The sequence below is a fragment of the Rhinolophus sinicus genome, chromosome 2 (assembly GCF_057876585.1).
Source record: "Rhinolophus sinicus isolate RSI-liver-muscle chromosome 2, RSI-T2T, whole genome shotgun sequence".
Classification (NCBI taxonomy): Eukaryota; Metazoa; Chordata; class Mammalia; order Chiroptera; family Rhinolophidae; genus Rhinolophus; species Rhinolophus sinicus.
Window position 1 is genome coordinate 173,982,877 of NC_142502.1, and position 24,319 is coordinate 174,007,195.

Here is a 24,319-nt window from a genome sequence, read left to right on the forward strand (position 1 = left end):
TAGCAGGGGCAAAAAGCATTGAAATATGATTTTCGTATGTGATTGTTAGTAAAGTCAAACATTCTGTTTCTTTTTTCTCCATAAATTTTTATTATGAGATACTGAATGTGTACATAAAAGTAGACAATATAATGAATATCTTTGTACCGATCATCTAGCTTCTATGATTATCAACTTATAGCCAATCTCACTATATTTAAACCCCTATCCAAATTTCTTCCTCTATAATTTTGAAACAAATCCATACATCATACAATTTTGTCTCTAAATATTTCAGGATGCAAATGCTTTTTCATATGGTTTTTATCCAGTTGTATTAACTCTTTTATGAATATCTGTTCATGTCGGTGGCATATTTTCCTTCATTTTCAGTAATTTTACACATTTTTGGCATATGAGTATAGACGATAAAGGCCTAGTGTTCTGAATGGTCCTTAAGATGGATAAAAGTAATAATAAGTTAAATTTTGCACATGTTAAGTTTGAGATGCTTATGGAACATCCAGTGGTATTGATATTTAATTTACAAGACAGTTATATGCAGACCGTGCTGTCACTTTCAATTGTCAAAACAGGGGAGAGTGAAGGTTTGGGAATAGATAATGTCATTCAGGGAGAGTTCATGGAGTGTAAAGCAAAAGCTGCAAGTTGATGCTTGTAAAATATTTAAGGGATGGGCATAGAAAAACACAAAGAAGAGTAAGAAGGAACATTTTGGAAAAAAGAAAGTCCGAGAAGAGCAATGTCTCGGAGGGAAGGTTAATAACATTGTCAGATGTAGCAGAGAGATCAAGGAAGATGATAAACATATTTGTTGGATTTCTCTATAGCAGACACAGGACACGTGTGCTGTAGTGGTGCAAGATAGACTTGAGTTTGAATCCTGCCACCACTTCTCTTGCAGTACTATGTTTGGAAATTTACCTACTGAGCATTAGTTATCCCACTTTTCAGATGGACGTAATGCTTCCCTTATAAGGCTCCTGAGACTTAACTGATAGCATGTATAGATACCATGTTTCCCTGAAAATAAGACCTAGCCGGACCATCAGCTCTAATGCGTCTTTTGGAGCAAAAATTAATATAAGATCTAATCTTATTTTAATATAATGTAGGATCAGTTCTCTTATAATATAAGACCGGGTCTTAATTTTTGCTCTAAAAGATGCATTAGAGCTGATGGTCTGGCTAGATCTTATTTTCAGGGAAACAGGGTAGCACTTGTTTGTATCTTCTTCATAAGTGGTAGTTGCTGATATCACATTGTGGCACTTTAATGGCCAATCTAGAATATCTGACTTTAATGATTTCTATTACACAAGTCCTGTATCTGTTGTTACTAACTTGCAATACTAGTTAATATTCTTTTGTTGGTGTCCTATAGATTCTTGAGAATTGGTTCAATTTTAGCTTTCACTGGCATCTTTTAATTGCCAATTTTTATTTTTTAAATGGTAAGAATGGGAAGCGATTTAGGTATAAGAGTTTCTGCCTAAAATTTGGATCTTAAAAAAAAAGTGGAAACCTAAAGTTAAGTTAAAATGTTATCGGTTCTCTTTCCAAAAAAAAAAAGGAGACCAGAATTGACTTTAAAGAAATTATTTTAAACACATTTGCTAGTGGCACATACCCTTAGTTTTCCTTTCTCTGAGAATGTCTTGATTTCTGCTTCATTCTTGAAAGATATTTTTGCTGGATAGGAATTTGGGATTGATAGTCCTTTTCTTTCAGCACTTGAACCTGTTCTCCCACTGCCTCTGCCTTCCATGATTTCTGATTAGAAAGCCACAGCCACTTGAATTGTTGTTCTAAATGGGATGTTGTTTTTCCTTGGCTGCTTTCAAGATTTTTTGTTGTTGTCGTCTTTAGTTTTCACTAGTTAGTTGGCTGTGATATATCTGGGTATGGATTTCTATGACTTCATGTTGTTTGAGATTCATTGACCTTCCTGAAATTGTAAGTGTATGTTTTTCACCAAATTTGGGAAGTTTGCTGCTGCTGTTTCTTCAAATGTGTTTTCTGTGCTCTTCTCTTTCTCCTCTCCTTTTGGGACTCTGATGACATGAATGCTAGACCTTTTGATATTGAACAGAGTCATAGAAATGACTGTTCATTTATATTTTCATCAATTTTTTCTCTGTTCATTGGGTTGGATAATTTCTATTGTTCTATCTTCAAGTTCACTTACTCTTTCCTCTGTTATTTCCATTCTGCAGTTGTGCTTCTCAAGGACTTTTTGGTTATTGCATTATTTAGTCCCAAAATTTCATTTTACACAGACAAAATTGTAATCTTATTTATATGCTGAAACTTTCTTATTTTTTTAAGAAGATTTTTCCTGATTTCTTGAAGCATGGTCATAGTGGCTTTAAAGTTTTGTCTGATAATTCCAACATCTGTGCCATCTTTGGCTTGTGTATAGGTTGTCTTTTCCTTTGTGAGTTATTGAGATTTTCTTGGTTTCTCATATGTCAGGTAATTTTGGATTGTATATTAAATACTTTGATGTTATGATACTCTGTGTCTTTTTTGAATCCTATGGAGAATGTTAAAAAAATTTTGTTTGTTTGTTTGTTTTTTGAGGGATGGGAGGATTTTTTAAGCAGGCCTTTGACCTCGTTAGGTTCAGGTCATGTTTCTATCTACCTTCTGTGCACTAAAATTCCAATGTCTGATTTTCATAGTCTTTGCTGAGCTGTTCCTATATGTTCTGCATGTGTGCCACCAAGTGGCTAATTTGGGAACACATAGTATGTTTAGGGTCAGATCCACATGTGCATAGCTCTGAGGTGACCCTAGGTGTGTTTGTAGAACTTCTTGTTATCACTTTCTTAAGCTCCTTTCTCTTTGCAAGTTCCTTGACACTTGCTGGCTTTAAGAGACCCTTCTCCCCTTATCATGTGACTTAGACAACTGGGGTTGTCATTTCTCTGTTGCTACACACTTACACAACTGCATCTGCCTTCACTGAAGGATAGTTGAGAAAGAATATAAACCATGGGGATTTCCTTCACACTTGTGGGGCCAGAAGGGAACCTCTTTCTTGGAGGTTTAGGTCCCTGTCTAGACTTTGCCGAGATCATCAATGCCACAGCTTCTGCCTTTGTATTGCTTGGGGACAGGGGCCAAGAGAAAGGGGGAAAAGCCCCAGAGGATCTCCCTCTCCCTTTACTGCTCCTCCGATCAAAAAAGAGATGACTTCTCTTGGGGCATTTCTGTCTGCACTTAGTGTGTAGTTCTGAGTTTGGACTGTCATTGACTTTAGGCTGAGTGGTCCCAGAGGAGTCAAAACTAGGAAACTCACTGTTGCATCAGTAGTACTTCTAGTCGTGTTTTCCTCAGCTAACTGCTACCGTTTTTAGAGTCTTCAGGTAGCTCTACATTCCTTCTGTCCAGGTTTTTAGTTATACATGTTCAGCGGGAGAAACAGGATAAACTGCTTACTTCATTTTGATTTAGTATTTTTAAGCATCCATGCTGTTCTAAGCTTTGTTGGAAGTGTGAAGATCAATACTGTTTACGGTGCTTACGGTAGATCCACAGGTAGGCATGGGATGTAGGGTGGAAGCAGAAAGTAAACATAGTTTCATGTTATGCACTAATAATGAATAATTCAGTTATTAATCTTTCCCATCTAGTTCTGCTTCAGGATTTAACTTGTTTGTGACTAAAGGAGAGAAGATGCTGTTTATATTTCATTAATTTCCCACTTACTACCCCAGAATATAAGGGATGAAAAGTCTTGTCTCTGGATATGTATTTGCTGGATGAAATTAATACATAGTTATAATAAGAATAAGAAATATAATTACATATATAATTATAAGAAGAACTTACAATAAGAAGAAATAATTTATTATTATATACTTGTTTCTCAGGTCTTAGAAAAATACCCCAATACACCTATGAGTCATAAAGAAATTCTTCAAGTTATCCAGAGAGAAGGACTAAAAGAAATCAGGTGAGTTATTTAAATATTATTAGTAATTATAAACTTCATTAGAGTATTTTATAGTATACAGCAGTGTACTTTAGTCCTAAGGATTGATTATTCAGTAATAAATGCACTGTTAATTTCTGATTTATCCAGTTGTCAGATCTTTGGAGTATTCAGTTATAGCACAGTTACAAAACCAAAAGTAAGTTGAAAAAGCTTCTTAGAAGGCAGCTGTCTCCACACCCATGCACTTTACTTCTTAGGAAGGCCTGGAGCCATCTTCAAGCCTTCATCTATCAAGTCAGGCTTTTGACTTAAGCTTGGTCATTAGCAGATAAAAAGGACTCTAGTGCAGGGGGAGTGCTAGAAGTAGATAGTCGAGGAAGAAATAACCTTAGCTAAAAAGAATAAAATGGAAAAAGATATATAAAGAGTATATATTTAAACAGTAGTTTTATTATGTTCAAGTACAACAGCCTGGGGTCAACTAATATAGGACCAAAGATAAAATACACTGTAATTCCTAAAAGCCTTATGATACTACGATAGCATATAATAGTCACTGTTCATAATCAAGACCCTTTGTCATCAAGAATGTTAAAACTATATTCAATTATGTTAAGGCAGAAATCTGGGAGTCTGCATTTGGGATATTTTCATTAAGATAGGAGAAGGTTGCGGTGCTTTCAAACTGCTACTAGTTGTTCTCAACTGGGGCTAGTATTGTGTAACACTCTTAGGAAAAATGTTCAGAATTTTGGGGGGCTGTTTTTCATTGTCTCAGTGACTAGAAAGGAGGGCACACTATAGCATTTAATGAGCAGGTTGCAGGGATGCTAAATGTCTTGCATTGTGTTGGATAGTCCTTCACATTGAAGAATTCTTCAGTTCAGATATCAGTAGTGTTCCTATTGAGAAATATGCTGATATATTCGTAAATGGACAGCATATTTTTTGATAAACAGTTATTGCATGTGCTAGGTTTTAATTCTCATTTTCTTTTCTTTAACATGAAATTCAATTTGTGATTTTTATTGGCCTTTCTTTGCAAACGCAGTTAATAAAGTTTTGTTTTGATTTATGGCCATATGTCAGTAGGCTGGGACTGAATTAAGTTCTCTTTAATAATATGAAACAATGAAGTATCAATTGGTATATCCCACTTTATATAGTGAATGTCCCTGAAAAATTGTGTGAACATTTGTAAATTACAACATTAAAATGTATTTAAAGAATTAGCTTTTAAACAGTTTTGTAAATTATTTAAAAGATTTATTGATGATATAATTGTGAACTTTTATTTGAATTAGATTAAAAATAAAGCATAATACCCATTTAATCTCAGATCAATTTTTACAAGTCTACAGGAGAAAAGGATAATGATTATTGTGACTCAGAGGAACAAATTTTGCTAAGGTGTCCTAATATCCTCTCATTAACACTATTAGGTCTTATTGAATAGGAATGAGCTAGAGATTTCATTCCTTTTCATAAAATTAGACTTGATACACACTGGAGAATTAGGCCAGGAAATCTGGTATAGAGAGATCAGACTCCATCTGTCCCTTTGGTCAAAATGCCAATTGTAGGATTTATCATCCAGCTCTAACATAATAAGGCTCTGTGACTTTAAACTTGTCATTATTATTTATGGGGAGCAGGCAAAAATAGTAAATAAATAAAGGATAGAAGGAAGAAAAGGAAGAGCTTGTAAAAAAAAATAAGACGGTAGAGTCATGAAAAATAGCTTCTGGCTTCACTTAGTGACAACAGTTTACAAGTAGCTATTCTTGCTTAAAGTATATTGTGGTGGTGATGCAATTACATGACCACAAAGCAGTTTTTTCTAAGTCACCAGTGACTTGTATTTAGTCAACTCCTCAGGGCTTTTAGTTCTTGCCTCTCTTACTTCTCAGCGTTATTTAACACACTTCTGACTACTACGTCCTTCTTGAAACTCTTTTTGTTACCTGAAATGTCCATAAACATTGCTGCTTTCCTTCTTTCCTCTCTACGCTGTCCTTCACAGTTTTTTTCATCACCTTCTCTCAAGCTTACATGCACTTTTGTCCATTCTCATAGATTTAAGTATCATTTTTGGTTTGTCAGTTCCCAAATATGTAGGGAAAATGCTTCTCACCTCAGCGTTTTTACATGCTGACCCCTTAGCAACGAGTATGTTTCCCTCTTAATTCTTATTTATCAGGTGTCAGTTTGAATATGTCTTTTTCAGAGAATTTTGACACTTTCCGGTCTAGATCACATTTTCCCTTTTTAGTTTATTATAGTGTTCTCTGTCCTTTCTTCATTGCACTTTAGGTTTAAAATTAAATATTTTTGTGATCCTAAAAAAAAGTCATACAGCTTCACTATAGCTTATATTAAGCTGGCTCCACGAGGGCAGTGACGTTGTCTGTTCTTCGCCTCCCACCCTCCTTATAGTGCTGGGCGCATGATAGGTATTGAAAACCTGCTTGTTAGCTATGGTCGTCTTATAGTCTTTAAAGTTTCTAGACAGATTACGGAATGAAATCGATACGGTGCTTATTGAGGATGTACTGCTTTTTTCAGTTTTGTTTTTATTTCTCGGTCCTCAATACATGGCTTTTCCTTTTCCCTTTGTAGTTTTCCCTCTGCTCTCTCATTTTGAAGAAACTTGCTTAATTTTGATTATTCCATACTAGATTGTTTTATTTTACAATATATTTAAGTGGAAACAGCCCAAATGTCCATCAGCAGTTGAGTAGGTAAATAAAATGTGATATATACATTCAGTGGAATTATTCAGCTTTAAGAATCAATGAAATTCTGATACATGCTACATGGATGAGCCTTAACATGTTAAGTGAAATAAGCCAGACACAAAAGAACAAATATTGTACAATTCCACTTATATGAGATACTTAGAAAGGCAAACTTACAGAAACTCACAGAAAGTGGAATAGAGGTTACCAGGGGCTGAGAGGAGGGGTGTAATAGGGACTTATTTTTTAATTGGTACAGAGTGTTTCGGGCGATGATGAAAAAGTTCTGGAGATGGACAGTGGTGATGGTTGCATAACATTGTGAATGTCCTTAATGCCACTGAATTGTGCACTTAAAAATGGTTAAAATGGTAACTTGTATGTTATGTATATTTTGCCACAACCAGCTTTCAAGGAGGCCCCTCCATGTCCCTAGGTTGTGATTCAGATTTCCATGGAGAAGGTTGGGCTCTGGTCCAGTGGATTACAAAATTACTGGTGCTGTAGCCTGGGGACACATAGGAAACCGCCTCTTGGGTACTAGAAGAACTTGCTGGAAAGCCTCTTGCTGGGCGCCTGTCCAAGTCACTGGGGTTCCAGCTCAGGCACCAGCAGAATTTTCTGGGAAGCTACTCACATGCGTTCTGCTGAACCTTGCTGAAGGGTGAGTGCCAGTGAGTCCCTCACTTTGCTGGGTGTGTATGCCACAAGAGCAAGCAGGCAAGAGCACACTAAAACTGGAAAGAAAAGCCCCCTTCCCCGCCTGCCCCCTTTCTGCAGTGTCCCTTCAGCACTCTACTAACAAAACTTAATTTTGAGCCAGTTGGCAAAGGAGAAGTATTGTAGGGTCCAGCTCTGCTGTCACAGAGAAGGGCAAAGAAGGCTGGATTTAGAACTAAAAGTCAAATTGATAACTGGCACAGAAGCCTTGAGAGTAGTTTTTCCATAGAATAACTGAGATCATTGGTCCTACATACTTTTGTTTGCTTGATTTAGTTGTGTCTGCACCCCAGCCAAACGGATACACTGCTGTTCCCTGTATAGGATCTAAGATTTTCCACCCATAGCACATTGAGCAATCTTTTATCTACCGTGTTTCCCCAAAAGTAAGACCTAACTGGAAAATAAGCCCTAACATGATTTTTCAGGATCACATCCCCTGAACATAAGCCCTAATGTGTCTTTTGGAGCAAAAATTAATAAAAGACCTGGTTTTATTTTCTGGAAAACACTGTATGTCTTTATGTTTATAGTGGGGTTTTTATAGATAGCATGTAGTTTTAAAAATGCAATTTGAGAATCATTGACATGATTAGCTTTAGTCTACCATTTTATTATTTATTTTCTGTTCTTATTTTTTATTTCACCATACCCTCTCTACTGCCTTCTTTTGAATTGTTTGAGTTTTGCAGTATATTTTATTTTTTTTGACTTTTTGGCTATATCTTTTTGTTTGTTTTTTAAGTGGTTGCTTTAGAGTTTATAATAGACATCCAAACCTTTTATTGACTTCTTAGAGTTAATATTTTACCACCTTAAATAAAATGTACAAGCCTTAACAACCATTTCAGTCCTTTATTCATCCTTTATTTTTATAGTTGTCACAGGCGTTACATCTCATACATGGAATTCCCCACCAGACAATGTCACTAAATTTTGATTTCAGTCATAAATGGTTCAAAGACTAGCAGTATTTACCCAGATGTTTACCATTTCTTTTGTTCTTCCTTCTTTTCCTAAGTTCCACATTTCCCTCTAGTATCATTTTCCTTCATCCTGAAAAACTTTCCTTTTAGTATTTCTTATAGAGCATGTCTGCTGTTGATGAATTCTCTGTATTCCCTCTTCTGAGACTGTCTTTGTGTGCCTTCATTTTGAAGGATTTCTTTTTTTTTCTTTGTTTTACAGGATATTGAAGTCTTTGTTGATGGTTCTTTTCTTTTGGTCCTTAAAAAATGTCACTCCACTGCCTTCTGACACCATGGTTTTTGATGAGGAATCCATGGTCATTTGAGTCATTGTTTTCATAGAAGTAATGCTTTGTTTTTTTCTGACTTTGATAATGTCTTTGTTTAATTTTCAGTAGTTTGATATTTGATGTGTCTAGGTGTGAATTTCTTTGTGTTTGATCTGTTTAGCATTACATTGAGCTTCTTGAATTTTGTACCTTTATGTCTTTTGCCAAATTTGGCAAATTTTCAGCCATTCTTCAAATATTTTTTCTTTACCACAGTCTTTCTCTCCTTCTAATGACATGATTACCTCCAAGTATTTTACCACAGTTCCCCAAGTCTCTGCTCATTTTTTTTCTACTTTTTCTATCCAGATTTCAGAATGGATAATTTCTGTTGCTCTATCGTCACATTCATGACTCTTTTCTCTGTCTTTTCTATTCAGCTATTGAGCCCGTCCAGTGAATTTTTTTAAAATTTCTGATGTTATATCTTTTAATTCTAAAATTCTTGTTTTGTTCCTTTTGTATAATTTCTATTTTTCTGCCAAAACCTTCTATCTTTCCATTAGTTTTAAGTTCTCTTATCTTTACCTCATGTAGTAATAGTGAATGCTTTAAAGTTTTTGTTTAAGTCCACCACCTAGGTAATCTCAGGGTTGGCAACTGTTGATTGTCTTTTCCCTGGAGAATGGCGATTATTTTTTTAAAGTAGGCAATCAATCCAGTTGTTCTCAGAGTACATGGTCTGCCTCATGTAGGTGTTGGATCATTAATCAGTTTAGTTTTCAAGGCCTCTGCTCTGCTGTTTTGGATCTATTCCATGCATGTGCCACTCACAGTTAGTCTGAGATGGGACCAGTGGTTCAGTTCTCAAAGCTTTTGCTGTGTTGGTTGGGACTGTCCCAAGTATTCACAGTGCAGGGATGAGTCCAGGCTTTGTGTGGGAATTAGGGGATTCTTTTCTTCAGTTCTCTTCTCTCTGGACATCCCCCTGCCCCTCAGCCTGCAGTGTATCTATCCCCTATAGTAATATACCTCCTTAACTAGGGCCTGCTCTTTAGCCAAAGTGGTGAGAGAAAAACCCAGAAAACTCACTGTGTGAGAGTTTAGCCAACTGTGAAATTAGAGGGAACAGTTCACGTGATCACCCTCGCTTACTAGACCAACTGCATTATTCAGGGGTTCCTAAGGCTACTCTCAAGGCTCAATAATTTGCTCAAAGTACTTGGAAATTCACTGAAAACTGTTATACTCATGGTTATGGGAAGCATACAGGAAAAGGACACAGATTACAATTAGACAAGGGAAAAGACACACTGGGCCGAGTCAAAGTAAAGTGCCAAACAGCTTCCAGGGATCCTCTCCCCGTGACTTAGGACAGTGTTACTTGTCAGCATCAGTGTGTTCTAATATGCATAGGACTTTGCCAGCCAAGGAAGCTCAGGTGAGCCTCGTTGTCCAGAGATTTTATTGGGGGTCCACGTGTAGGCATGATTCATTACCCCCATGGCTCGTCTGTTTCCAATGTCTAACCTCTCTAGAGGTCAACTGACACATTGTGACACAGCCCTCACCATAAATAATCTTATTTGTATGGCTCAAAGCACCCACTATCACAGTGATATTACCTGGCTGGCCAAAGGCCCCAGTAGGGCCTAGGGATTAGCTCCTAAAAGCCAAGGGCAAAGGCCAGACCTGTCTTTAGGTCTTTACTACATACCCCTATACGAATCAGGTTTTGACTTCCCAGTGTGCTAGCTTTCTTAATCTTCAGTATTTTAGGTAGATACCTTTTTATTTTTATTTATTTATTTTTTTAAGGAAGGCGCAGCTCATAGTGGCCCATGTAGCGATCGAACCGGCAACCTTGGTGCTACCTACCAGCACCACGCTCTAACCAAACTGAGCTAACTGGCACCCCGAGGTAGTTACTTTTTAAAAATTGACAGGTAATTCACACATCATAAAAGTGACCCTTTTAAAGCATGCAGTGGCTTTATTTAGCAAATGCACCCAAAACATTTTCATCACCCCAGAAAGAAACCTTGTACCCATTAGCTATCTCTCCCCTTCCTTGCCACCCTCACACAGGCCCCAGCCCTAGGCAACCACTAGTGTAGTGTACTTTCTGTCTCCATGGATTTGCAAATTTTGGATTGGAATCATATGTGTGGTCTTTTGTGACCGGCTTCTTTGGCACAGTGTAATGATTTGAAGGTTCATTTATGTTGTGGCATTTATTAGTACTTCATTCCTTATTGCTGCATAATATTCCATCATATGCATACGTCACATTTTGTTTATCCATTTACTCATTGATGGACATTTGGGTTGTTTCCACTTCTTGGCTATTATGAATAATAGTAGTATGAACATTTATGTACAGATTTCTGCATGGTAAGTGGCTTTTTGTATTTTCGCCCACAGCGTTTTGTTGTAACTAGCCAGAGAGAGGCCGTTGTGGGCCTCTTCTGCCTTCGCCAGCATGGAAGTCCCAGTCAGTTTTAAATCATGAAATTGGATTGTGCTTTAAATTCATGGAACTTTCCATGATTAATCCACAGATTTCAAGTCAGAACCATTTGTGTTTTTCTTTGGCTTAGAATAGAATTCTAGATTTTGGTGTAACCTTTGTTTTCCAGTCAATTTTAAGTTCCAGTAGGGGAGATGGTATCACAAATGATCTGATGTAGGCCATCTAACACAGGTGTTTTATTACTAGGTGTTTAGAACCTCACTGTTGACTAGTTCCATAATTAGAGCCTGGTTTTTCTACCAAATGAGTAAGTGAATGCAAATAGAATACAGCAAACCAGTGTAAATCCATTGGCATGATTAAATGGTTAAGCATTGCTCTGCCAAATGTGTAGTCAGTCCTCAAAGGGAAATAATGCACATACCTCCAACATTTCCTTCTGATAATTACAAGATGATATATAGTCTGATTTATGTTTGAGGTAAATATATATATTTAGGTAAATGTAATACATGAAGAATGGACTACAGCAGCCAGGAGTGGAAGGGCTTAAGAGACTAATAAAGAGGCTATTTTAGTAGATTAGGCAAAATGTGGTGGTTTGGATTAGGGTGAAAGTAAGTAGAGCTGGAGAGGACAGACAGAGTTGAGATACATGTTTCAGGACTCGCTGATGGATTAGATGTGGGAGGCGACAGGAAGGAGGAAATAATGAATTCTAGGCTTCCTCATTGAATAGCTGCCGTACATCATAGAGAGGAAGAACTGAGGAATGAAACTGGTAAAGTGAAGGGGTTGATTAATAAAGGATTCATCGAGCATATATTGTGGATTCAAAAATTGAATCCTCATGAGGGGTGAGGAGGTGTCAGTTGTGGGGAGTGGTTTTGTTATAAATGTCAAGACAGCAATTAAAAGGTAACAGTGATCTGGAGCTGTAGAATAGGTGTCATGCGGGGGACCCTGCTCGCTGCACCATTTGTCGTGCGGGGTGGCCTGCGGGGTCTCTGCTCCCGCTCCCCACACAAGAACGCAGGATATGGTGAGGCCAAAAAGGAACACCCACGGAGCCATAGGTAGGGGAGTCATACCACTATATTCTCTCTGGCGGCACTATACTCTCACTGGAGGCTGGATCCACACTGTCCGCAAACCGCCATCCACACTTGCCAGCCCAGCCGCCATCTTCTTGCTAGCCCACATTCTCCTCTCTTCTCTCTCTTTTTCTCTCTCCTCTGTAGCCGCAGCAGTTATATTATCGGCTAATTGGCTAACTGGCTACAGCTGACGGCCAATCAGCCACAGCTGGCGGCCATCTACTACCCGAGCCAGCACTCCTGCACGTGAGGCCGAGAGCCTGTAAACTACTTTCTGGGGCTCTGTCCCCACAATAGGCATCTATTTTCAGAGATTATTATCTAATACCCGTTTTGGACATCAATGAGTGCCTAGTTCCTGGTGTGTAATAGAACGGAAAAATCCTTTTTCCCCCCCTGTGATAATATACTTTCACATACGTTACAAGTCTAGGTTTATGAATTAGGTGCTAAAGACAGTTTTTTAAATATAAATTTTTACTTTTGGAAAATTCTAAATTAAAACAAAAGTATGTATCCTCCCGCATAAATTATAAATAGTCCTCCTACCCCAGAAGTAAACTTCAGGCATTTTACTTCCAACATTCTAGTGTGTATCTAACAGATAAGAACTCAAGAGATTATTTGTGTGCAATTTGGATATTGTGGCTTGTTATAAAAAATAAAGCAACTAAGCATAGACATTAAGCATACACGTTACTGATAAAAACACAGACATAGAATAGTACATAAATCAAGTACTTACTGTATGTATACTCTGAGACCGTTTCCTGCTAATCCTTTACTATTACCAGCAACTCATCGCTACTTCTATCCTTCATCTGTTGTACAGCAGACTTTTTCTCTTCATCAGCTGTGTCTGCTATTAATGTTTACAAATGTGCTTTCCCAGAATTAAGTGTAGGACTCCAAGCCTTTCTTCTAAGTAGCCATTGCGTTTAAGTGTTTCCTTCTCCCTGGCTGTAGAATTTTTCTTAACCTGCTTTGCTCATCCTATTAGCTGTATTGGCTTGACTTTTCTTAGAAAAGCTAATAGGGAAAGAGAGTTTTTAGAAAATTAGAGAAAATAGCAAAGTATTACTTTCCCGACAGCCTATCCTCTTACTGGTTTTTCTTGTCTTTCCACTCATGAGTAGAGGAGGGAAGAGGAATCAGGAAGATTCTTCGTGTTCATGAATGTATCATCCATAGATTGAGTATTTTCTGAATTAGTCCATTCATGAGTGGTCCCAAGGGTCCATGATATATAATAATTAGTAATTTTGGTGAGTCATGAATTTGAATCTTTTACACCATTAGATTGATGTGGGTCATTAAATTATATAGTTAATAAGTGAGTATAGCCAATTGCTTAGCTTTTAAATTAGGTTGATCATTAGTTATTTGTTACTTGTGAAAGAAGTCAAGAAGTATTTAAAAGCATTGGTTCTTTATGGAGAAAGACCTGGAAAGGAAGCTTTAAGTGCTAGTTATATAGTAGTACTAGCAGATGTGGGGACAAGCAGATGACTTAGAGACGCATTCTTTGCAATTGAAGTTTAGTTCTGGTACAACCCGATGCCCCTGATGCACAGGGCCCCCACGGGGGTGGTCTCTTCTGCATTCCTTATCCTGTCCTCCCTCCCCAACCCCTTTTCCAAGCCAGTCACATTATTTCATTCATAGAATGTTATAGCTGCAAAAGATAATTGGGATATTATACTCACATCTCTTTTTATTGTCAGAGAATTAAGGCCCATAGAGAGGCCAGTGTCATACAGCTCGCTCAGGGAAACTAGAAACAGAGGCTCACTACTTCCGGTTTTGCTCTTTTCAATATATTATACCACCTGTACATCCATAGTTCTCCCTACCCTCTGATTGTGTATATGCTCTATCATTCTTCAAGTCAAACTATATCATGCACTGACATATGACAATATTAGGTTAGTTGCTTTCTAATTGTACATTGCTTTCTGGAAGAATTTGAAATGAAAACCACAGCCCTTATAATACCTTAGCTTCTGAAAGGGCCAGTACATTTTTAAAGCACTTATCCTAACAGACCTTTTAAATAGATCTTTGTATTGTTATTCTGCAGAGCTCTAAATTGTTACCTAGCAAGGAGTTTTTCTTACGTTTCAGTCTTGTATCCCAAGCAAGCTCCTTTAGAGTTGGAATTGTAAAGAATTCTGGGAACCATCTAGCAAAAATCATGCTTAATAAACATTTGCCAGATTGAAATTTTACTTCTTTGGAGGAGTCTCCATTGCACCTGACTAGTTAATATATTTACTTAAGTTTATTTTAGCTCACCTCATGTCCCAAACAAATCCCATTACCTCATTTCCCCCCCACTTCTTACGTAAAGATATATAGCAATGGAAATAAACTCAACACTCTCTACTGTTTTTCAGCAGAAATCATTATCTCCTGCAGAGTAGATCGTTTGACTGTTTGCCAAGCTGAATCTCTTTGAGGTGATTTCATTAACAAGAACTCACTTTAAGAATGAAGAACATTATTAAATTGATACCACATTTATCGAAGGTTGACTGATACCTTTAAGTTTGGCCTGTGTTTTCTTTACTGCTAGTTGCAGTCTGCTTTCAAGCCCGCAAACCTTGTAGGGATGTCAAAAAGGACTAATGAAAAATCAAAATGCTTAGGTATTGACAGAAAAGAATATTCCTATCCATTGTTATTCAGCTTCACAGTGAGTTCCATTATGGATCAAAGGGCGGCTACTAAACCTTAGTGTCCATAGCTGATGGCTTTATGATGGCTCCTTGAAATTGAAATGCATGGGAAGAATATTAAAGAATGGGGAATACTCATTGTATCCACATTTAACTCTAAAGTGATAGAATAGTTTTACTCTGTCACATATTTAGGGCACTACAACTGTTATCTGAAATAGTTTAGATTACTTAGCTGAATTTAATTGTGTATTATTAGACAGTAATATTTTAGACTAACTTGTAAATTCCAAAGAAATTAATGTTTTGTGTAGCAAAGTGGGGAGGGTTCTAATTTGAAGAATTATGGCTATTACTGGGAGGGGAAGGGAGAGGGAGAGTTTGTTTTGTGGCTTTACGGGTGCTTTGTAAAGAAAAATTAAAAGCTCTTTTTTTTTCCCTCCTTTCATTTTCTTGGGGTGCATTCCAACTCCAGAAGGTAAGAAGTATTATTTTATTCTAAAGAAATATTATACAATTATAAAGTACTCTTTTACAAGCTTAATTGAACTTACCTTAGTTTTACTTTATAAAACTAAATAATTAGCCTAGAAACTAAGTAAGAGTGACATTACGATGTAAATGTTTATTGTATGTACTTTTTTTGTTCTTGCAGTTTGTAATCATTTGGTCATAATTATAGATACGCAGTCTACATTTAGTTTCATTAAGTCATCATTTGACTTATTACAATTCGGATACCTAGTACACTGCAGATTAATAATGAAAACATTTAAGGGGTTGGAAATGTGTGAGCTGACATTTGCTGTCGTTCAGCACTTGTAAAATGTGCCATTTCCTGCTGGTTGCCATGGTTTCAGATGAGAAATACGCTGTTTTTTGAATTAGTGTTTCCCTATAGGTAATGTGTTGTTTCTTTCTGACTCCTTTCAGGACTGTTTTTTGTAGTTTGTTTTCAGAAATTTAATTATGTGTCTTGGTGTGTGGACTTCTTGGAGTTTATCCATTTAGATTCACTGAGTTTCTAGCATATGTATATTTATTTTTCACCAAGTAAGAGAAACTTTCAGCCTTTAATTCTTTGAATACTCTTTCTTTTGCCTTTCCTTCTTGCACTTTGAATCTTTTGTTATTATCTCCCACCTTCCTGAGGTTCTGTTAACTTTTTTCAGTGTTATTTTCTTTCTGTTGTTCACACTGGGTAAATTGTATTGATCTGCCTTTAAGGTCATTGATTCTGTCATCTCCATTCTGTTATTGAGTCCATCTAGCAGGTTTTTACATTTCTTAATGTATTTTTCAGTTCTATAATTTCTGTTCGTTTTTGGTAACTTCTGTTTCTTGGCTGATACTTGCTGTATTTTCATTTGTTTCAAGAGAATTTATCAGTGCTCACTGAAGCATTTTTATGACAGCTGTGTTAAAATTCTTGTCTTACAATTTCAACATCTTTCTCAGTGTTGGTGTCAGTTGATTGTCTTTTCTCATTTAGTTTGTGATTTTCCTGGTTCTTGGTATGATGGGTGGTTTTTCTGTTGAATCCTGGATGTTTTAGCTATCATGTTAGGAAATGGTGAGTTCTGTTAAGTTTAAATCTTTTATTTAAGCCGGCATTCACACTACTCAGGTTTAACATGTGAGTCTTGGACTCCTTTGGTGGACCGTGGTTAAATACCAGTTTAATTTTCAGAGCCTTTGCTGTGCTGTTTTGGTCTTCTTGTTTTGTCTAGTGACACAGAGGCTCCCAATGATCTCTGCTGCTGCTTTCTGAGGGGGTGGAAGGAGTTTCCAGAGCCCAAGCTGCCTTTGGCCTCTAGGTGTGGAGAAAAGGGAGTCTCCAGCCTATGGGACCAGAGAGGCTTCCTGGGACCAGTGCTTGTGATGGGACCCCTCCTTGCTTATGCCACTGGGCTGCTCAGCGTCTCTGGGAGGGGACTGGTTGGCTCAGACCCACAAGACAAAGAGGCTTCCTGAGTTGCGCTGCTCCTGTGGTCTGATCCCACTTGCTGGCGCCGCCTTGCCTTGACTATTTTAGTCTTTACTTTTGCTGCTTGAGGTAAGATAACTCACAGTCAAAGCCATTTAATTATATAAGCTTTACCATAACTCTAAGTTACTTCTGTGAGTTGGAAAATGCCAGGAATTGTTCAAATGAAAGAATCAGTTGACTCCTTCAAAACTCTGAATCTCGACTTAAGTGTCTATGTCAAGACTGAGCTCTTGTTCAAAAGCAGAAAATAATTGTAATAAACAGCTTTGCTGTTTAGATGTATAAACTATATTGCTAAATGAACAAGAAATACCAAGTAGGACAAAGATATAAAATTACAACAAAGTCTAATTTTTTGACGTACTTAAATCTATTGCATTTTATTCCCTCTCCAGCTCTTTCAGAACTATGTCCATAGCTTATATTGACAAGTTTTCTGTTTTTCCTTTCTCTTTCACACACTAATACTTCTTTTACCCTCGAATACTATGTCCTCATATGCAGCCATGGTCACCTCTTTAGTTCAGAGGTGCGTGCAGTATAGACACTTGGCCCAGTCAGTGAAGAAGTGTTAGCATCTTATCTTCATCAGCTCAAATAAAGGCAGTTGATATTTATTTATATGCAGTAGTTACAGATTGACCTTTCTTAGAAGCATCATGTTTCTTAAAGTCTACTTTTTCTTTTTTTAAGTTTGGGTGGAGGTATGGGTCCATTTTTTTTCTTGGGCGGGAAGGGGAACAGGACTTGATTGGGGAACAGTGTGTACTTCCAGTACTTTTTCCAAGTCAAGCTGTTTTCCTGAGCTATGTGGAGGGCACAGCTCAGCTCCAGGTCCAGTTGCCCTTGTTAGTTGCAAGGGGCGCAGCCCACTATCCCTTGCAGGAGTCAAGGAATCGAACCGACAACCTTGTGGTTGAGAGCCCGTTCTCCAGCCAACTGAGCCATCTGGCACTGGCCCATGTGGGAATCAAACTGGAAGCCTTCGGCGTTAGGAGCACGGAGCTCCAACTGCCTGAGCCACCAGTCCGGCCCTACTTTTTCTTTTTATTACTTGTTTCTCATAAGATTGAAAAGCTAGATGCTGTTAGTAAACAAACAGTGGAAATGGCCATGGACTAAGGTAGGATTCAGGTACTTTATGCATATGATCTATTTCATCTTAAATAAACCCTCTGAAATCTTTATTTCATAAAGACATTGAAGCAGTGAGAAGTTGTATAGCTAGTTAGAGATAAAACTATATTTAAAAAAATTTTTTTTTGAGGAATATTGGGGAACAGTGTGTATTTCCAGGACCCACCAGCTCCAAGTCACGTTGTTGTTTTCAATCTAGTTGTGGAGGGCGCAGCTCACTGGCCCATGTGGGAATCGAACCAGCAACCCCGGTGTCATGAGCACTGCACACTAACCAACTGAGCCAGCTGGCCACCTCTAGAGATAAAACTTTTTAACCCAGATCTGTCTGACTCCGAAACATAAGTGCTGCTCTGTTGCCTCACTTTTGAGTAGGATCAGGAAATTGGGTAAGGCTGTTAATGAACTATTTTGTGTTTTTCTTTAGGTGAGAAGTTAACAGTGTTCTCCAAGATCCTTCTAGTATATACCAAGAGTTTGTCATTATCTAATCTAAATAAAACTAAACTTTGTTGATCCATATGTTTACTTTAAAATAAAACAGAATCACTGGACTGGGTTTTTATCCCCCTTTCAGAGGTTTTGCTCATATCTTATTGGTAGTGGGCACACTATGCTTTTAAAAATACAATAGTGGGGAGAAAAGACAATAATGGGAAGATAGAGTGAAGATTTATGGTGAAGTGTTAAGAGGACAGAAAGAGTATACAAGCAGGTCTTCCAAAGAATCTTTTTTTGTTGCTATGACCTCCCTCTCCAGGCTATTCCCAGATTAATCTCTTATTTGTTTTGTACCCTTGTGCTGGTCTCTTAATCCACACCTCTCATTTTGGGGTCCCAGCTGGGTTTCTCCAAAAATGCTTGTTTAAAAATTTCCCTTCATATCCTCTTTTCTCTTTTCCAGTGGTTTCACTCCCATTTGTTTCATGGTATGCTTGTGGAGGAAAACAGTTTGAAGAGACTATTTCCTAAAGTATTGATGAGTCAGCTGTTACTTTTTGCATTTAAAAATCCACATTTATGTTACTTCTTTTAAAAAAGTACATAGTTGTTAACCCTGCTGGACTTACTGTTGGAAGAATTGCAGGTAATCTGACCAAGGGACAGCAAGCAAAAGGTTTTCAAAATTTTATAATAATACAAAAATGTTCAGTGAATTTAAGGCCTACCAAGTCTATTTATTAATTTAGTGCTTCATAAACTCACTATTTTCCAACATAAGGGTGCCGTTGCGTTCAGTTTTGTTCTGTGTGCCTTCAGGTAAGCATGCTATAAATACAGTTCTTGATTTTCAAGTTATTTAGTGCCAAATTTTTAGTTTGTGGATAATGATTACAGTGTGTGGGTGTGTGCGCACGTGTGTTTGTGTAGTATATATATATGTGTATCATGTGAAAGATTCTTCTAAGTTTATTATCTTTTTACATTTAAATTGACCTGAAAATAGGGCATTCAAGCATCTGTTTGGGGAACTAGATGACTACATTTCTTTTAATCTTGAAAGTCTGAGTCTGTTATTTAATTCTATTAAAATTCAAGGGATTGAGCTTTGAAGGATAAACATAGAGTTTTAATAGTTCAGTCAGGGATAGGCAAGCTGATTAAGGCCTAGTTTTGACAAGGCTATTCTGTAGGAGGGTGTACAGAAAAATGAAGAAGAGATTCGGATTAAAGTAGAGCTAGGCAGCGTAATCTATGGCAAAGGGGAATATCTCTAGGATTAAATAAATTAGACTGGTAAAGTCCCGTAGAGCTCTTTATCAAAGACTTGAAATGGGGGTAATAAATATTGGAGGATACTGGTGAATTTTGAGGATGGACTGTAAAAGTTTATTATATTAAACTTCTTTAGATTGGTTGCAGGAGGGGATGCCAGTGAGGAGAGACCAAAAGTCTGAAAAGCTGTAGTGGACTTCAGTGTTTCACGAAGAGTCTTTAAATAGTTGAAGGGCTGGCATATTATTCGGAATAATGAAGAAATAATCAACTTTTTGTTTTTCCATTTACAAAGATAATTTATTGCAAGGTCATTTGGAAAATTCAAACAGTACAGAAAAATCACAAAGAGGAAGGAAAAGATCCTCCCAGGTTTTCCCACCATGATAACCTCTGATTTCTAGCATAGAATCAGGAGTTATAGGAGTTACAGGAAGATATACTTGGCTTAACTTAAGGAAGAATTGATGAATAATTGGAAATGCTTGAGGACATAGTGAGTCTCAACCACATTATATGCTTCTGCAAAAGACTGTATAATTATGGGTTTATGATGTTTCAGAAAGGAATATGATGGACTAGATGACCTATGAAGCTCCTTGGCAACCTGTGGACTTACGTGATTCTTGTCTGTAGGTGTTGGTACCAGAAAGATGGTTGTGTAAACTGAGAGTAAGATAAAGAATGTTTAGGGGCAGCTGGTTAGCTCAGTTGGTTAGAGCTCCGTGCTCTTAACACCAAGGTTGCCAGTTCGATCCCCACATGGGACACTGTGAGCTGTGCCCTCTACAACTAGATTGAAACCATGACTTGACTTAGAGCTGATGGGTCCTGGAAAAGCACAATTAAAATAAATAAAAGTTTAAAAAAAAATGTTTAAAAGTTATAGGATTTTATTTGACTCAGCGGTTCTACTTTTGGATATATGCATAAAAGAATTGAAAGCAGGGACTTGAATAGATATTTTTACACCAACATTCATAGCAGCATTATTCACAATAGGCAAAAGATGGAAACAATCCAACCATCCATTGATAGATGAATAAATAAACAAAATGTGGCATACACATTCAATGGAATAATATTCAGTCTTTAAAAAGAAGGTAATTCTAAAAATGCTACAACATGGATGAACTTTGAAGATATTATACTAAGTGAAATAAACCAGACACAAGAGGACAAATAGTGTATGATTCCAATTATATCAGGGACCTAAAGTAGTCATATTTATAGAGTCAGAAAGTAGAAAGGTGGTTGCCAGGGCTGAGTGTAGCGAGGGAAATGAGGAGTTGTTTAATGGATATAGAGTTTCAGTTTTTCAAGACGAGAAGAGTTCTGGAGCTTGGTTGTGTAACAATGTGAATGTACTTAAGTGTAAGTGAACTGTATACTTTGAAATGGTTACGTTGGTAAATTTTATATTATCTATACCACAATAAAATACAGGATTTTGTTTTTATTTGAGTAGGGCACATTTTTAATCTACTGTGGGAAGGAACAATCATCATGTTTCTATTAGTAGGAAATGATTTGAACATTTACCTAAGACGGGGGGATGAGCAGAGGTACTGCATTAAATTTTTGTAGAAGGTAGTACATGTTTATTTTGCCCTGTTAAATTTAAAATCTAGGCAGTGATAGAAGGTTGTAGAAGTGAAAGATAAGAATATGAATTTTTATTAATTTTTGCCTACAATGTGATGATACAGAATAGGTATAACAAGTGAATAAATTCTTTAAGACTACCAGCAAGGACCGTTAGAATTAGGCGGGCTATAGACAAGATAAAACAAACTAAAGATTTTTACTGAGAGTATCTGGGTCTTGTATATTTATGAAAACTGTTGCAGTCTTTACTTACATTTTTAGTTTGTATCTTCAAGCTCCAGAAACTAAAAATGAAGTAAATCAACAGTGAAAATATCAAGACTTTCAATGGAGAAATAGGCATGAGAAAACTTACCAGTTATTTTTTGGAAGCGATCTCTTCTTTCAAGAAAAGTACAAAATTATAAAACATTAAGAATTAACATTTTGCTGCAAGTGCTACTGTATTTACAGTTGAATATATCCATGTAATACATAGGGATTAATCACTGACAAAGTAGAAAACATAGTGAGTTCTAAATCTAAGTTCCTGATTTTGTTCAGTTCTTGATTGATAGCAAAATTCAAATGTGGCTAAAGCTTTTGTATTACTACACATTTAAAATTTGTACTAATTTGCTTTACCTCTCTCGTGGAAAATGTAAATCATAAATTAAATGATACTGCAGTGTGTGTGTTGCACTAGGAAATAAAGAGACCATATCATTTGGCTTTGCTCAGTCTCAGTTCAGTTATTTTTACATTAAAATATAAGGACGTGTGCTTATGGAAAGAAACTTCCACTTTTAAAAAAATTTTACTGGGGAAGGAGAATAGGACTTTATTGGGGAACAGTGTTTTTTCCCCCCCAGGACCCATTACCTTCAAGTCAAGTTGTTGTCCTTTCATTTTTTTCTTTCTTTTTTAAAGATTTTATTGGGGAAGGGGAACAGGACTTTATTGGGGAACAGTGTGTATTTCCAGGACTTTTTTTTTCCAAGTCAAGTTATTGTCCTTTCAGTCTTAGTTGTGGAGGGTGCAGCTCAGCTCCAGGTCCAGTTGCCTGTTGCTAGTTGCAGGGGGCACAGCCCACCATCCCTTGCGGGAGTTGAACCGGCAACCTTGTGGTTGAGAGCCTGTGTTCCACCCAACAACTGAGCCATCCGGGAGGCAGCTCAGCTCAAGGTGCCGTGTTCAATCTTAGTTGCAGGGGCAGAGCCCACCATCCCTTGAGGGACTCGAGGAATTGAACTGGCAACCTTGTGGTTGAGAGCCCACTGGCTTATGTGGGAATCGAACCGGCAGCCTTTGGAGTTAGGAGCACGGAGCTCTAACCGCCTGAGCCACCGGGCTGGCCCAAGTTGTTGTCCTTTCAATCTTCGTTGTGCAGGGTGCAGCTCAGCTCCAAGTCCAATTGCTGTTTTCAATCTAGTTGCGGGGAGCGCAGCCCACCATCCCCTGTAGGAGTCCAACCGGCAATCTTGTTGTTGAGAGCTCACACTCTAACTAACTCAGCCATCCGGCTACCTGGGAGCTCAGCGGGAGCTCAGCGGCATCTGGTTGTCTTCAGTCTAGTTGTGGAGGGCACAGCTCACTGGCCCATGTGGGAATCGAACCGACAATCCTGTTGCTCAGAGCTCACGCTCTAACCAACTGAGCCATCCAGCCGCCCTCCACTTAGTTTTTTCTTATCACCAGCACTTACCACTCTCCTGCTACATGATAGCTCCACTGTAAATGTTCAATGAATGATAAACCAAGTTAGCTTCTTTCTCACATTATAATTTTTAAAATCCAACTTTATTGAGGTATAATTTATATACCATAAACTTCATCCATTTTAAATTTACAATTCAATGATTTTTGGTAAATTTACTGAGTTGTGCAATCATTACCATAATCCAGTGTTAGAACATTTCTTTCTATCTCCCCAATAAGATGCCTCATACCTGTACGCGGTTAATATTTGTTCCTACCCTGTTTCCCCGAAAATAAGACCTAGCCGGACTATGTCAGCTCTAATGCATCTTTTGGAGCAAAAATTAATATATATTGTATCAATAATATATATTATATAAGACCCTGTATCATATCATATCATCATATCATATCGTATGGTATCATATATAAGACCCAGTCTTATATAAGACCGTAAGACCGGGTCTTGTATTAATTTTTGCTCCCAAAGACGCATTAGAGCTGATGGTCTGGCTACCCGGTAGGTCTTATTTTCAAGGAAACACAGTACTGCCAGCCCCTAATCTACTTTCTGTCTCTGTAGATTGGCCATTTCTGGACATTTTATATAAATGGAGTCACATAATGTGTGGTCTTTGGAGGTTAATCTACATTGTTGCATTTATCAGTACTTCATCCTTTTTCATTGGTCCATATTTTTATAGACGTTTCTCATATATAGCACATGTCTTTAGTTTTTTATTTTATTCATTTATTTGACTTATTAATTTCAGACTTTAAGAAAAGTTGCAAAAGTAATATAAAGAATTTTTATAACTTTTATCTAGATTCCCCAAATGTCAACATTTTATACACTTTATCATTCTACCTTCCTACCTCCCTCCCTACCTACCTAGTTTATATTTCTGAAATGTCTGAGAATAAATTGTAGACATGATGCCCTAGTCACCTTTAAACACGCTGGAGTATTTTCTTAAGGCAACTACATTCTTTTATGTAACCACAGTGTAACTATCAAAATCAGAATATTAATGTTGTTATAACATTACTACCTAATTAACAGACTTTTTTCAAATTTGGTAATTCTTCTGCTAATGACCTAATCCAGGTTCACACATTGATTTGCATTCAGCTTTCATGTGTCTTTATATCTTTAATGTGAAAGCATTCTTTAGTCTTTGTCTTTCATGACCTTGACATTTTTAAAGTGTGCAGGCCAGCTCTTTGGTAGACTGTCCCTCAATTTGGATACGTCTGATGTTTTCTCCTGATTAGATTCAGGTTGTGCATTTTTGGCGGGAATGT

General features: G+C 37.3%; 1 protein-coding gene across 2 annotated transcripts in view; it reads left to right on the forward strand.

Annotated features, from left to right (window-relative positions):
- Positions 1 to 24,319, forward strand: part of ASXL2 (ASXL transcriptional regulator 2) — a 122,100-nt gene that overhangs the window by 31,169 nt on the left and 66,612 nt on the right. Inside the window, exon 2 of one of the 2 annotated variants that reach the window (XM_019712756.3) lies at positions 3,879 to 3,961. The exons of the other annotated variant lie outside the window; for it this stretch is intronic. Coding sequence (XP_019568315.3) covers positions 3,879 to 3,961 — 83 coding nt within the window. The remainder of the gene's footprint in view (positions 1 to 3,878; positions 3,962 to 24,319) is intronic. 2 annotated transcript variants of the gene reach the window in all.